General features: G+C 31.3%; 1 protein-coding gene across 1 annotated transcript; it reads right to left on the bottom strand.

The window, feature by feature from the left end:
- Nucleotides 1-4,057: 4,057 nt before the first annotated feature.
- LOC108336352 (nucleobase-ascorbate transporter 1) lies at nucleotides 4,058-10,695 on the bottom strand. Its single transcript, XM_017572775.2, has 14 exons — nucleotides 10,473-10,695; nucleotides 8,641-8,738; nucleotides 8,371-8,550; nucleotides 7,131-7,231; nucleotides 6,971-7,046; nucleotides 6,365-6,424; nucleotides 6,096-6,283; nucleotides 5,917-6,013; nucleotides 5,564-5,650; nucleotides 5,338-5,396; nucleotides 5,151-5,242; nucleotides 4,945-5,022; nucleotides 4,695-4,855; nucleotides 4,058-4,493 (listed from the first exon to the last, which is right to left on the bottom strand). The coding sequence occupies exons 1-14, from the start codon at nucleotides 10,546-10,548 to the stop codon at nucleotides 4,281-4,283; spliced, it is 1,566 nt and encodes a 521-aa protein (XP_017428264.1). The 5' UTR covers nucleotides 10,549-10,695; the 3' UTR covers nucleotides 4,058-4,280.
- Between the last annotated feature and the right edge of the window lie 4,844 nt (nucleotides 10,696-15,539).

Below are 15,539 nucleotides of genomic sequence, written 5' to 3'. Positions count from 1 at the left end.
CCTGGTTCGGAGTGGTTGTGGGTGGTTGCTGCAAACGGAGCAGCCATAGAGGTTGCGGTGATGGATGACTGTGGAGTTCTCAAGCTTGGGATGTACTGGCGGATTTCTTGGAACATAGACGAGTAAAACCGAACGATGTTGATCCGATCCTTGCTGGCGTAGCGCTCGGGTGCCGTCGCGACAACGGAGGCGGAGCGAACCTCCGAGGAGAAGAAGCAGAAGTCGTCGAGGGTGCAGGACTCTCCAGCGATGGTGATGACGTAAGCAAACCTTACGGTGACGATGAGAAGGCCGATGATGAGTAACTGTGTCAAAACATTTCTGAGTAAGGTCGGCTTCCCTGTGACAGGCTCCATGGAAACAGATTGTACACTTTTCTTCAAGAAAATAATAATTACGAGAAAAAAAATAAATTAAATGAAAATATGCTTTCAATATTTCTTCAGAGTGAAGGATAAAACAGAAAAAAAAATTAAATGAAAATATGCTTTCAATATGGCTATGGATTCCTACTTGAGTTCTATGAAACAGTGATGAAAAAGAAAGAGAAGAAGTGATAAAAATAAGAGGAACGCGGTGTAGAGGTTAGTGGTGATGGAAACAACAGGTTGTTTCTCGAGAAAGAGAGCAATGTTTGCCTTCATCCACCCACAAGAAACAAAGAGCTTCCAAATGGTATAACTTTTCTAATTCTTTTTAATTTATTAAATTTCATGTCACTGACAGCATATTAATTTTAATAAAATATTCATCTTAGCATATCACCTCAGCACATTTTAACGTTGTTTGTGACAACTTAACGGTTAGGGCAAAATTGGCTCAATTTTACAAATATTTGGACTCAATTGAGATATTTTACAAATATATAGACTCAGTTGAGACAGTTGAAAAAATGAGGACCGAACTGAGATTTCCATACAAAAATTAGGACCAAGGGAGGGTTTAAGCCTTCTGTTTTATTTTAGTTTTTGAATTGTCATTATTTCCCTAGTTTTAAGGAATCAGTTGGGTTGTTGTATCTGATTCATGCATTTTATTTAATAGCTTATTTCTAGAAACACATTGCAATGTTTTCTTAATTAATAAAAGTTTTCATTGTTCTCCTTCAATACTTTTTCCCCTTCATTTTTGTTCATTCTTATTCCTTATTAAAGGAATTTTTTCTTTCTTATAAATAACCAACAACTAGTATCTAGAGCCCTTTTTCGTACAGGACCTTTAGAATGGATTCTGAAACAAGTTTTTTCCAAGCAGCTCTTCCAATTTTCAATGGGAAAAACTATCATCTTTGGGCTCTTAAAATGGAGACTTACCTAGAAGCTTTAGATCTTTAGGAAGTCATAGAAGAAGATTATGAAAGGCTTCCATTGCCAGACAATCCCATTATGACTCAGATAAAAAATCATAAGAAAAAGAAAACCCGAAAAGCAAAAGCAAAGTCATGTCTTTATGCTAGCATCTATGCAACCATCTTTACTAGGATCATGACTCTTAAATCAGCAAAAATAATTTGGGATTATCTAAAGAAAGAATATACTGGAGATGAAAAAATTTGAAGCATGCAAATGCTTAATTTAATGAGAATTTGAACTTTAGAGGATGAAAGAGTCTGACACAAACAAGGAGTATTCAAACAAATTTTTGGGTATTGTCAACAAGATAAAATTATTGGGAAGTAATTTTGCAGATTCGATAATTGTTGAGAAAATTTTGGTGACGATGTTAGAAAGGTATGGAGCATTTGCTTCTTTTTGGAGAACACAAAGAATACTTCTAAAATCACTCTTGTTGAAGTGATACATGTCTTTCAGGCCCAAGAGCAACAAAGATTAATGAGGGAAGATTATACTACTGAAGGTTTTGTGAAGAAGGAAGAAAAGGACAATGTGTATCTTCTTAAAAATGCTCTGTATAGGTTGAAACGAGCTCCACGAGCTTGGTATAGCAGAATAGATGATCATTTGTTGAGCATTGGTTTTCAAAAAAGCTTGTCTGAAGCCACACTTTATGTTAAACATCATACCAACAATGTTATGATGGTTTCACTTTATGTTGATGATCTTTTGGTGATAGGAAATAATGTAGAGATGGTTAAGGAATTCAAACAAGAAATGAAGATTTTTTAGATGACAGATCTTGGGTTAATGACTTTCTTTCTTGGAATGCAAAATAAGCAAGTTGGGTATAAAGTCTTTATTTGCCAGAAGATATATGCCAAAGAGATTTTGAAAAAGTTTAGGTTTGAAGGATGCAAAGGAGCAAGCACTCCTATGAATCAAAAGGAAAAGCTAAGCAAGGAAGATGGAGTTGAAAAAGTTGATTAGGGATACTTTAGAAGTTTGATTGGTTGCTTAATGTATCTTATTGCACCACGTCATGATATTTTAAATGCAGTCAGTATTGTGTCCAGATTTATGCACTATGCAAGCCAATTACATCCCAAAGCTGCCAATAGAATAATTTGATATGTCAAAGGAACACGTGATTTTGGTGTTAAGTTCATATGGAGCAAAGAATTTAAGTTGGCTGGTTTCTTTGATAGTGACTAGGAAGTTCTATCGATGATATGAAAAGTACTTCAAGCTACTATTTTATTCTTGGATCAAATGTTTTCTCTTGAAACTCAAATAAGCAAGAAATTGTGGCTCAATCCATTATAAAAGTGGAATTTATTGCAACAACAATTGTTGAATCAAGCTTTATGGTTAAGAAATATTGTAATGAATCTAAGTTTAGAGCAGAAAGAAAGTACCAAGATTTTTATTGACAACCAAGCTTCTATTGTTATTTTCCATAATCTTGTATTTCATGAAAAACTAAGCATTTCAACATCAAATTGTTTTCTCAAGAGAAGTGCAAAAAAATGAATTTGTGACTTTGATTTATTATAAATTTGAAAATCAACTTGCAGATTTATTTACAAAATCACTTTCAATAAGCAAGTTTGAGCTTCTAAGGCAAAAAATTGATGTTTACAACTCCTAAAGAGGAGAGTTAGAAAAATGATGTCCATCTTTTAATTCTGTTTTATTTTATTTTTTAAATGGTTATTGTTTTCTAGTTTTAAGGAATCAGTTAAGTGTTCAACTTTTAATTCTGTTTTATTATATGATTTATACATTAAAAAATGGCTTATTTCTAAGAATACTTTGGGTGGTTATTTTTTTTTTAAAGTTTTATAAATTATAATGTTTTCTGATTTAATAAAAAAAGTTTTCACTTCTTAAATAGTTTTAATTGTTCTTCTTTAATATTTTTCCGTTCGATTGTGTTCATTCTTGTTCCCTAAATTCTGCATTCTTATAGATAACCAACAACCTTTCAGGAATTTTATTTTGAAATGTTAACTCAAATGTGTAATAAAAGAATTATATTTAATAGAAATTATCTTCTGTATTTGATTCCAATTCTTGAAAACAGCAACAACATTTAAGATGTGCTGCATAGCCTCTGGTTAAAAGACAGAATGGCATTAAATTTTATTGTTTGGATATCCAAAATAGAAGAAAGTGTTGTTTACCTTGTATTTCGCACCTTTCATCTCACACAAATTAAACATACAAATCCTTAATAATTCAGTCACCCACCTTAACTGATTCGCTTGTTGTCCTAGGGTCTCCCTAATTGCTTTTGTAGTATCTCTATCTCTTCTTTTGGTTTGGTTTCCTTCTCTATTTGAAAGAAAACAAAATATACTTATAAAAATATTTCATTGGTTGAAAGCCATCAGAGCAATCATTCCATATCAGTCCACCAACCATCTTCATAGAGAGTAAATTTGATGCAGATGCCCTTGCAAAATAAAGGGTACATCATCAATACTTTAATGCTTTTAGCTGATGAAACAGCTACCATATTCGTGCATGAAATGTGTGGTTGAACAGGTTAGAGTTTTGCTTGTTTTGGGCTTCGTGCCCTTTACAAACCCTGCTTTCTATTAACGTTTGCAAAATGAAATATCAAGAATCCTACGTAAACAAAAAGCTGCTTTGACAGTAGCAAAATAAGAAACTATACAGTAAATTCACTAAATTCAGTTGTTGAGGCATGTACATCTAGGAACAGAACTCATTACTCATTAATACGTAGCAATTATTGCACCTACCATGCATGAACCAAATGCTTTAGAATCTTAACTGTTGGACCACAATTTCACATGGGGTCCACAAAAAAATTGGCTGGTAGTTAATGAAAAAGTAGCTTTTGCTAGTCCTAACTCATGAATGCTGGAACGTGCAAATCCGAGAAAATCTGGTCCACCCTGATCATCTTCATTAAGATCATGTAGGCGGGAACAACCTATTGAGATTGAATGGCAAAGTATAGAATTCTTCGTTTCTATTGTCTCCTTTAAACGTTCTAAACTTCACCCACCATGGCATCCCTCGATCTTTCTTTGATTTTTCTACCTCTAGAGTGTTATCAAGCAACACTGCCACTATCAAACCCACTGTTGGTGCTGATGAGAATAAGGTATTTAAGAATGCATTGAACTGCAAACATGGAAATTTTGTATTAGCAGCAAGCAAACTACTAAGCTGTCATTTGTTGATGGCATGTGTAAAAACAGGTTACACACTAAATCAAAATTCAAAAGTTAAGATTTGATAAAAGAAAACAGAAAGGAGATAGCATAACAGTAACACATTATCTGATAAAGCATAATATAGTAGGCCGAGGAAAAGTACACTTACCCATCCAGCATTAGTATGAACAAGGCCATGTCGTGAAGGAGTCCAGTATTGATCGAAAAATTGAGGAACAGATATTCCAAGGAACAGAGTGAGCCCAATGATAATAAGATTTCTCATGCAGTTCAGGTTTGTGAACTGAAGAAATGATATTCCAATTGAAGCTGTAAACAAGGGAAAGTAATTGTAAATTGAGAAGCAAAGAAAGAGTAATGTATTGCAATGTAATCTCATTTTAGAGTATACCACATACCCACAAGGCCAAAGAGAATGCAGTACAGAGCAGCAAAAATTGGGAAGGGTATAGAGGCAAACACAGCTCCAAATTTTCCTACATATGATTGCAGAAAAAGAAAACAAAAACACCCTTGAGTAAGTGAAACTATCTATTCTAACATGGCGAGGAACTGGTTTACTTCCAGAGTAAGCCAGGCTAATCTTTGATTTGTCTCTACCAACCTAAAATAGAGAAGAATATCATGAAGCCAGAAGAAATCTGAACAACTCTGCGACTTCCAACTCGGGTTAGTCCAAGGAGGCCCACATTTTCCCTAGAAAAATCAGCCATGATGCTCATCAAGCTACAATAGAAAGATACGTGATCGTACACAACTGCAGATAAAACTCAATGTAGACTAAGACTTACACAGAAATAGTGGAACCAGTGACTGATCCATAGACACCATCTAGTAAGACACCAATCCCCTGGTTAAAAGAAAGATCACCTCAAGCTATCAGCCATATAAATTTTACTATAATAGTAGAAACTTTTAATAACTGCTCACAAGATTGAAGTTTTAAAACTATTCAATCAACACAAGCATAAGTCAGGCAATCCAATAACAATAAAAGACTAGTGTATACTGACTCACCTGCCAACCAATGCCTCGACTCAATACATAAGCAGGAGGGGGAGTAGCAATTGCTAGTCGAGAAGCTGCCATGTATGCACCAGTTGACTGCAACAAGAAGTGAAAGTCAAGAGGTCAATACATTGTTGAAAATTCATAATAATATCATGAGACTATATGGTGATTGTATCAGTGTTGTGCTTCTTTCCTCATTGCAGTGAGACTTTTGGGGATCTAAGACCCCTAGGCCAATTTCAAAATGTCAATCTGTAGTAACAGCAAACATGCACTGGGATAGAACATATAGATAAATACAATAAAGCTATACAGACCAAGTCAATCCTTAAAAAAAAATCAGGAATGAGAATAGATACCTCTACCATTGAGACAATAACTGCTGACATCATGGCAAATGAATGGCCAGCCGAAAATGTAGGTGGACCCCATTGGAAAGGATATGGGAACATGAACCTAGTACAACATGAAGAAACCTACGAAGTCAGCAACACCTTGGAACATATCAAAAGAAATTAACACATGTTTTTTCACACACCATGGAGCAGTAGATATCAGATTAGCTCGGTCTGTTCGACAACTATTTTGCGTTGTGTCTGGTTTGTGTCGATAAGCTCCACTGGCAGTCAAGATAACAGCATAGATCCAAACAATTGGGACACAAATCAACACTGGAAAACGTTCAAAGATAGGGACATCTCTGAATGGTCTCACGTGCTTTAGATACTGCACGTTATAGCAAGTTTGATTCTCAGAAAAAGATTTATAATTTGATGTACACCACAAATTTCTAGTTAAATCACTTACTTGAGACAAACCAATTACCAACAACAGCATCGGTATACCAATTTCTACACAGTCCCCCAACTGAAAAAGATGATAATAGAAAACATTGAGTAAATTTATAAACATGGTATGAAAAATATGGCAATCTCAAGCTTATAGAGAGAGCATGACCAATTACAAGATTCTGATGAAGAAAATGTCATCAATTTTTCCATGCAAATAAAATGCAGCATTATGCCACTATCAAACAATTCAAAAAAATAGTAATCATGGTGAATCAAAGAATTTTGCTCTCGAAAATGTTCTCAATATCTGTACATAAATTAATAATTATGCTGCTATCAAATAATTTGAAGATAAAAGTATACAAAGCTCTCAATGTATATGAGCTGAAAAGAAGGATCAAAGTTCAATATTGAATTGTTGACAATTAAACAGGTAACAACCTCAGATTGGATTCTAGAAAAGTTCCTTAAATATTATTGTTTATCATTATTCAAAATAAAATTTTTTCTAGATGATGATATAGTATTGCATTCACATAAACTGCTGTCAATAAAAGACCATTTGCCAAAAAAATAGTATAGAGATCATGACAATTAAGATGGAGATTTGAGTCACACCTACCACAGGGAATCCACGTTGAAATAATCCTAATCCAACCAATCCAACTACAGGTGCCATACCAAGGGGACTGAAAAATCTGGAGAGAAGATCCACACAAATAAATGCTTGAAATTTATTTAGACATTTTTAACTCACAAACATGTCACATGTTACCAGTAACCTTGAAAGGAGTCCCCAGACTTGGCTGTAACCCAGGATTATCTGAATACTTGATGCTACAATTAAAGCTCCTTGTATTGCTCGCATTGTTTGTATAAATCTCTGCAAAGCAATCACATGGCAAGATCTCTTATTCCAAATAAGAGAGAAATTTAAGTACATTTCTCAGAAATTTTACATAATTTATGTTGCTCCCTGATACAAACACCTTAGGAGAACCACAAACAAAAAGCTAGTAATTGTAATTGGAATGCACAAGGCCTTATAAACCAAAAAACAAAGTTTCATAGTTCCAATGTGAGACTCAGTCTCATATAACATCCCGCCCCAGCATCTATTCAGGCTGACTGTATATTAGTCAGTTGACTAGCACCAGAACAACACATCAATGCTGATATAACCACCTTGTGCCTCTTTTTTTAGTTGAGATGCGGTGGAATATTTTGATACCAACTCTTCAGAACCAAAACCAGCACAGAGGAAATAGTGATCAACATTGAACAATTAGATTATTCGATCCGTAGGCATCCATTCTCGTCTAGGTGATATAGAAGTAGATGAGATACCGAGTATTAGTCCATGGTATTTGAGATAGCCTAAAGTTCTCCTTTATTCCAACCTTAACTCCCCCCAACCCCATTCTAACCACTCCTCCTCACCAATTACATACATTCAATCAGAGATTGTATATGATCCTCTGTTCACTGCCTACTTCTCCTGGTGTACAAATTTTACAGCATCGGTCTCCTATCAATCCCCAAATTATATTAGGTTACCAGTGTCATCTACCCAAAATTAAGTCCACATATTCAGAGATTTTAAATCATAAACTAGTACAAAAATATCATAGGTTAAAAGGAATGCTAGTAAGTAGTAACGCTATTTACTATTTTTAAAAAATACTCAGACTCAAACTCATGTGAGACTCATCGAATATGTAGGGTCCACAAGATTTAGTGAGTCCCAAAAAACAATACTAGTGTTAGAAAGAGAATGCCAAAAAGTGAGCCGCTAGTGGATTTTCACTTAATAATAGAATTTTGTCGAGAATAATAAATCCTTGGTTATATGTGCTTAGGATTGTTGAGTCTAAAAGCTCCCATAGAGGATTCAGTACTTATAAAGGTATGCAGGTCCCAAAATCAATGATGAACAAAGACTAGATATGTTACAAATGAAAAAAAAAATGTTTAAGTGCTCTGAAAGTAACAATTATGAAGAAAGGGAATGATGAAACTTACTTCATGAGGGTCACTAATTTGTTGTAATGATGAGTCGGTGATGATATAAGCAATTGGATATATATATGCAGATGAACCTCCTCCAACTACTGTAGGCAATCTGGTTCCAAAAAGCGTTTGGAGAAGTGTGTTAATGCCAGCTACAAAGAGCAGAGTCTGTATTACTCGGGCCTTGTCACCCTGGTGGTATCAATATCCAAATAACTAAAATGTAAATATCAGTAATAAATGTGTAATAATTGTTTTAACATGAGCAGAAATTCAACATACATCACTTCCTCCCATGGCATGAACAATCCATGAAGGAATCATCACACTAGTTCCCAACATCAATATATAATTTTGAAATGCAAGTAGGATAGCTTCAGCTGCAAGACAAGGAATTCTCAGTGAGCCAACAAGAAAGAGAATGTAAAGGAAATTGGAAATATTAATATCCAAGGTCACAATCTAAATTTCAATTCAAAATTTCAAACAGTTGATTACAAAACAAGAAATCAAGAATTGAGTTGCACCCAAAATCTACATTCTAAGATATGATCTATCCTATTGACTGTTATTGGATCTACCGGGCATATGCCTACACATTCTCTCACTAGAATAGACCTATATGTATATAATGCATTTCATCCCAACTCTTTAACTACACATCTCATACACAGATAAATGAAAATTTAGTGCAGGGTTTCTTTGTATGATATCTACAAATACCACTATCTTGTTTCTTTTATGCACTACTTGGACACAAGTCAATAAAGTGAGCCGGTGTGCCGATTTGTTGACTTTTCGAACATACCTTAAATACATGTGGGACACCCCTCCATGGTCTCACAAATAATAAATTTGTTCTTTTTGTCATATACTAGACAAAGCTCTAACACAGGTGAGACAACACCTACTATTTGCTAAACACTTCTCCAACATTTCAATCGTTTTCTTTTAAATAAAGTTAACTTATTTTATTACAAATATTGCGACAATCAACAATTTTTTGGCTCATTACCATTCGGCTTAATAAGTCATTTTTAACTTTTAAGAAATATGACGCGTCATATTTTGGATTATTTTTGTAAGAATAGAGTTACGCTAATAAAAACTGCAGAAATATGACATGTAAGTTAAGCTTTTATACTAAAATTTAATTAATAAAAGAAACAAAACCTCACTGATTTGAGGAAAAACTCTTGGTTATAATTTATTATTTCCCACATGGATATAAGTGGTGTCCCTATATCTAAGTATTTTCAGAACATTTCTCTTCTCTAACACTTATTCTAATGTATATTAGTAATGAATTAATATGTAGGGCCAATTATCCTATCGTCTTTGGTATGTATATTCCTTGAACCACGCCAGAAGAGGTGGGGTAAAGTGGTAATTACACTATAATGGTCATGATTAAAAGCCTTCCCAGGAACAGTGATCACTATCTCACATAGCTAAAAGACAAGTCAAAATAAAGATTATTTAAAAAAAAACAGAATGCTACTAAATCGCATAGGTTATTTTCAAATTAAAAACTAACCCGAGAAGAAAAAGACCAGAAAACAGAAAAAAAAATTCAAACTTCAAACTCCACTCTATCTGAAAAACATAAAAATCTCAACTTTTCAATCCATATAATACCAGACCCGAAGTAATAGCCTAGTCTCACACCTTTCGCAGCAACGCATTCAAAACTAACAAACCCACATGGAAGAAAACCTAGCTCATGCAATAGCTTCAAAACCAAAAAGAAAAAAGCTTTCAATCATTTCTTTTATCCCATCCATTTGGGTTTGTAAATACAAAACATTGTCATCTGTTCTTCAAAACAGATAGCCTTCTTCCTTCCTTCGTTGTTTGCCCACAAATGATCATCAAAGTTCAAAACCAAATATGTAACAAGCACCCTTTTTTTATTAGACAAAAAAAAAACAACCTTTTTTGTATGATGGCAACAGAAGATGATGAAAAGGAATAGAAAAAAAATGTATATATATATATATATATATATATGACAAGTGAGATGAGCAACTTGAAAAAGTACAGAGAAACAAACAAGGTTGTATTTTTATATTTGTATATTATAACAAGAGAAAAAGATAGAACATATTACATACCCCAGGGAGGATTAGAGTCTAAGCAGCACTCAAGGTCCTGAAGCTGTTCCATAGGGAAATGGGTAATGTCTGCCATTGTTTTAGATTGAGATGAATACAAAGAGAAAGAAATAGGTTTATGGAAGGAAGAAAAGGAAGAAGAAGAGGAAGAAGAATTGAGAGGAGAGTAAAGTGGTATGAAACAAAAATAAAGTGGAGAAAAGCATGAATATTAATTAGTGAAATGATGGGAAGGGAAAGTGCATGTTTGTAACACCCTCAATAAGCTACTTATTATTTTATTTTTATTTTTTAAATAATGACATAATACTAAAGTAAGCCTGAATTGCAGTGAAGCATGCATTGGACCCCACAAATTTCCAAGTGGGGACAGTGAAATGTCCTTTGGTTCACAAAAAGACTGTTTCATCCACTGCTGGGATTGTACTGAACCCATAGAGATGCATCATGTTGTTGCCCTAAATAAATAGTAAATGGGACATTTTGTGTTTGAATTGGAACTTTGCTTGCATTCACATGCATAGAATACTTAAATTTTCAACCTCCAAACAAATTAAATATATTTTAGTAAAATTTTACTTTTTTTATCAAATTAAGAAGTTATTTAAAATATATAAATTTATTGATATTTTACTTTTTTAAAAAATCTATCTCTTTAAATGTATTATCTCTTCTTCTTTTTTAAGTTATGTGATAAATGTTTACTTTTTTTTAATTTATTTTCACACTCTTAAAAGATATAGATAATAAGTTCAGATTAATTTATCAGATCTTCTAGTAGCATAATTTTTTTCTTTTTCTTTAAATATAAGAGTTAGTTGTTGTTTTACACACAATAGGTTAGTACATTCTATATGAAATCACATTGAAATAGATGAATTTCGGATAATCTTGGTTTAAAATAATATACTTAGTACTTGAATTAGTTTCTCTACATATTTTTTATATTGATGTTGATTTTTTGAATAATTAAGTATTAAAAATTAATCGAAGTTAATTAAGTTAAAAACATATGTTAGATATATATGAATAATTAATGTAAGTTTGGTTATATTTTTCCAAGTGTTTAACGTTGTTGAATTAGAAAAGTACATTGAAATTCTTTAGTTACAATTTTAAATATTAAAATAATATTATATATATATATATATATATATATATATATATATATATATAATACATATATGTGTGTGTAACATTGTTGATATATACTTCTAATTGTATTTTTAAAATGTTTGTATCTGGAAGTAAATAAGGTTTACATGATGTTATAATTGTTTTTTTATAAATGAACAGTTAATGAGTAAATTCTATATATCATAAACGAATTAAATAGTGATATTTAATGTTATAACATAACATTATGTTTGAGAGTTCATTTGGTTATTTATGCATTAAGGTCTTTCATTTAAGTCATTATTAATAGTTTGAGCAAGAAATAAAATGAATTAATTCTCTTAGTACTAAACATTAAAGGGAAGAAAAACAAATCACAATTTCTCTCCTAAGTATATCATTTAAGCATTGTAATATCACTTAAACAATATTTTATCCTATTCAAGTATAGATTTGCAACTTGAGCAAGACAAAAGAGAATCATTATTCTCTCTCCCCTTAAAAAGACTCATTCAAGAAAAAAATTCTTATTCAAATGAGGCTTCTTTATTTTCAAAAACTTATATTTAAAAATATGTAATATGAGTTTCACATAATATATAAAAAAAAAATTATATATATATATATTGAAAGTTATATTTGTCGTGAGAGTAAAATTGGGATGTACAAGAAGAAATCCCCTCAACATTTTGATTTGAGTTGGCACAACATTTATACAAAGGGCCATTTATTTTTGTTTATAGAAAATGTTAAGGTTATTTTCTTATGCATCCTCATAATTTCTTCTCCTACATCACACTCGTGTATTAAAATGACGAAATTACTCTTAATTAAAAAATAATAAAAATCCTTATCTAAATCTTAAAGTAATAAAAACCCCATCTCCCTACAGCATCAGACAACACCTTCATCAGTGAAAGGTGCGTCTCCTGCCAACTTCATTTAACATAGGTGAGATTACCTGCAACTCTATAGAAACTTCATTGCATCTCCTTTTTATAGTTTTTTAATTAAAGGCAATTTAGTCATTTTAGCATGAGTATGGGTGCAAAAAAAAACACCCCAATCTTAGTTAACTAAAAATAATTTTGGTATGGACCAAACTAATGGAGCCATGAACCCAAAATAGGAGTATGGGCTCGCTTCATTAATCTGTTCAAGGTTGTTTCTTTCTGCACCATATTAATTTTCTTTCTGCAACCTATCATAATTTGGGAAAATTTTATTCGTTTGTGGGTGAGTGAATGTCTTATGAAAAAGTGAGTGAGTGTCTTTAAAAAAAAAAAATTTAAATTTGATTTAGTGTGTTTCGAAAAATAAAATCATGATAGGACTTAGAAAGAAATAGCCTTCTTGAATGCTGAGAACAGTAACAGTAATCTCTTTGTTACTTACTATTAGACAAGAGCCTTTGATGGATGTGAACAAAAATAGGTAAGAATGTAAAACATACATTAAAATTACTTTACATATTTAGAGTTTATTATAAATAATGTTTTTAAAGCATCCACTTTATGATTAAAGATGAATATTATTCATTGTATTTTTTAGAATTTGGATTTTTTTACTGTTAGATCTAATGTGTCATCAAAATGTACTAATTTTAATATTTTAAAATATATTATTATTTTTTATAATATATTAAAGTTAATGTAACTTTCAATGTATTGCACAGTAATAATGTAAACACTCAGCAAAAAATCTATACTCTATTTTTTAATAAAATTATTATTAAAATATATTAACATGTATATATCTATTTTTTCATGACAAAAAAGATATTATAATAATTATTAACTATAAAATTTTGAATTGGAAATCTGCAAATGAAATGGTGGAATTTGGCAGAACAAAGATCTAGTTTTGGACCACTTTGTACATGTGATGAAAGGTTTGCATTGACCTACACATATACACACGTTGAGTTTAGAGTTCAAAAACTGTGCCACTAAATGCACCGACTGTCATATTAGTATCTCCAAAGCTCTTAACGTTGTTGGGTCTGTCTCGCAATTATTTTTCAGCTATACCAACCCATTTAAAGCCACTGTCTTACGTGTGGACCAATTCACAACCAAACCAACTTCCTCACCGTCACCTTATACTGCTTAATCTTTTTCTAATTCTATCTCTAATTCTATCTCTAATTCTTCACTTTGCTCTTAATAACCAAACAACTTCATTCTCATATTTCCAAAAACACTTAAGATTATACATATATGTTAAGATTTTGTAATAAAAAAGTAAATTTGAAATTTAAGTCAACTTTATAAAATTGACTATGATACTTTTACTCACTTATATATTCAAAATTAATTTTATATCAAATTTCATTAAAATAAACTTTAAATCGGTAAATTTTAATAAAACGAAGTATGCACTCGTATCAATAACAAAAAGTGAGACTTCCAACTGATATCAAATTTTTTATACTCACAACATATCTCAAAATATATGTCTTACAAAAATTATAATAACAATATTTAAGTTAATTATTTTGTGTTGGGACTGAATCACACAAAGACAAAAACAAATGTCTTTTTGGTAAAATCTAATAAGAGTACGATTAGATATATTCTATTCTAACAAAACCTTGTGATTTAAAACAATTAAAAATACAATTATAAGTTAAAAATTGTATATTACAAAAAAAAAAGTTGAGTAAGGCATTAAAAAGAAAAAAAATCATAAACTTTAATTTTTAAGATTTTACGCTGTCATATTTCTTATATAGATAACATTTCTTATATATACATATATATATATATATATATATATATATATATATATATATATATATATATATATATATCAGGCAGTGCGATATATTAAAAATCTATTATTACAGTTGTAACTAGAGCCGTCAAAATGGGTCATTTGGTCCGATCTAGTTTGACCTGCCACAGATTGGTCACTTAGTTAATCAACCCAATCAGATTCATTATTAGCGAGTCAGAAAAATTTAAACCCGGTCCAACATACCATGGATTGGTGGATAAACGGGTTGGCTCACTGACTCACTTAATTACAATTTTTTTAAATAAAAAAATTTACAAACTTTTTATAATTTAAATCTAAACAAATTTCACTTCCAAAATTTATTCTCAAAATTCACTTCCAACATAGGTGTTTAATTAATTATGAAAATAAGAAATTTAAATAATTTTTTCAGGCAAAAAAATTATAAATAAATATTTTTTATAAAATTAAAATTAAATTTTAATAAAATAAAATTAGGTGGTGGGTTGGTAGACCAACTTGGTCAATCACGGGTTCAACCCGCATGAGTCGGGTTGAAATCTGGTCCGCATAAAAAAAATACAACTTTTTCAAACTCAATCTAGCTCGAACCCGTGGTGATTGGTTAGCCCGCGGATTTTGACTCATTTTAATAGTTCTAGTTCTGAAAGTTTTATTATTTTTTGAACAATTATTAAAAGTATTTTTAATAATTTATTTTAACAGATATGTTTTTATTTAAATTACATAAATAATATTGAATATCTCGAGACCTTATAAAATAGTCATGTATATTTATTAGGAAGACACAGTAAAACTATATTCACTCTTTTATTCATTAAAATTTTATTATTATACTGATTTTAGTATTCAAAACCTTTTCTAAAAAGATTTTTTTTTTCAGTTTTCGATTAAGAAACATACGTAAAAAAATTTCTGTCCAATCATATGCTGTTACCTGGCAAAAAATTACATTCCCAAATCTGATGAGACATTAAGTTATATAATTCCATTGATGCTATTATGATTATATAATACACTTGAGTACTTGTTTTGACAATATAAGATATAAATTTGATAAAAATATGGTATAATTCGTATTTGGTGTTTAATTTATAAATAAAGATTAAATAATGATTTGTGATCGTGAAAAGATTGAGGATAATAGTGATAGTTATAATAAGTACGATACTCATGATATTAATGACATTC

This window comes from Vigna angularis, chromosome 7 (genome assembly GCF_016808095.1).
Source record: "Vigna angularis cultivar LongXiaoDou No.4 chromosome 7, ASM1680809v1, whole genome shotgun sequence".
Lineage (NCBI taxonomy): Eukaryota > Viridiplantae > Streptophyta > Magnoliopsida > Fabales > Fabaceae > Vigna > Vigna angularis.
The sequence above is the reverse complement of the archived record's forward strand: the minus strand, read 5'-3'. Positions and strand labels throughout refer to the sequence as shown.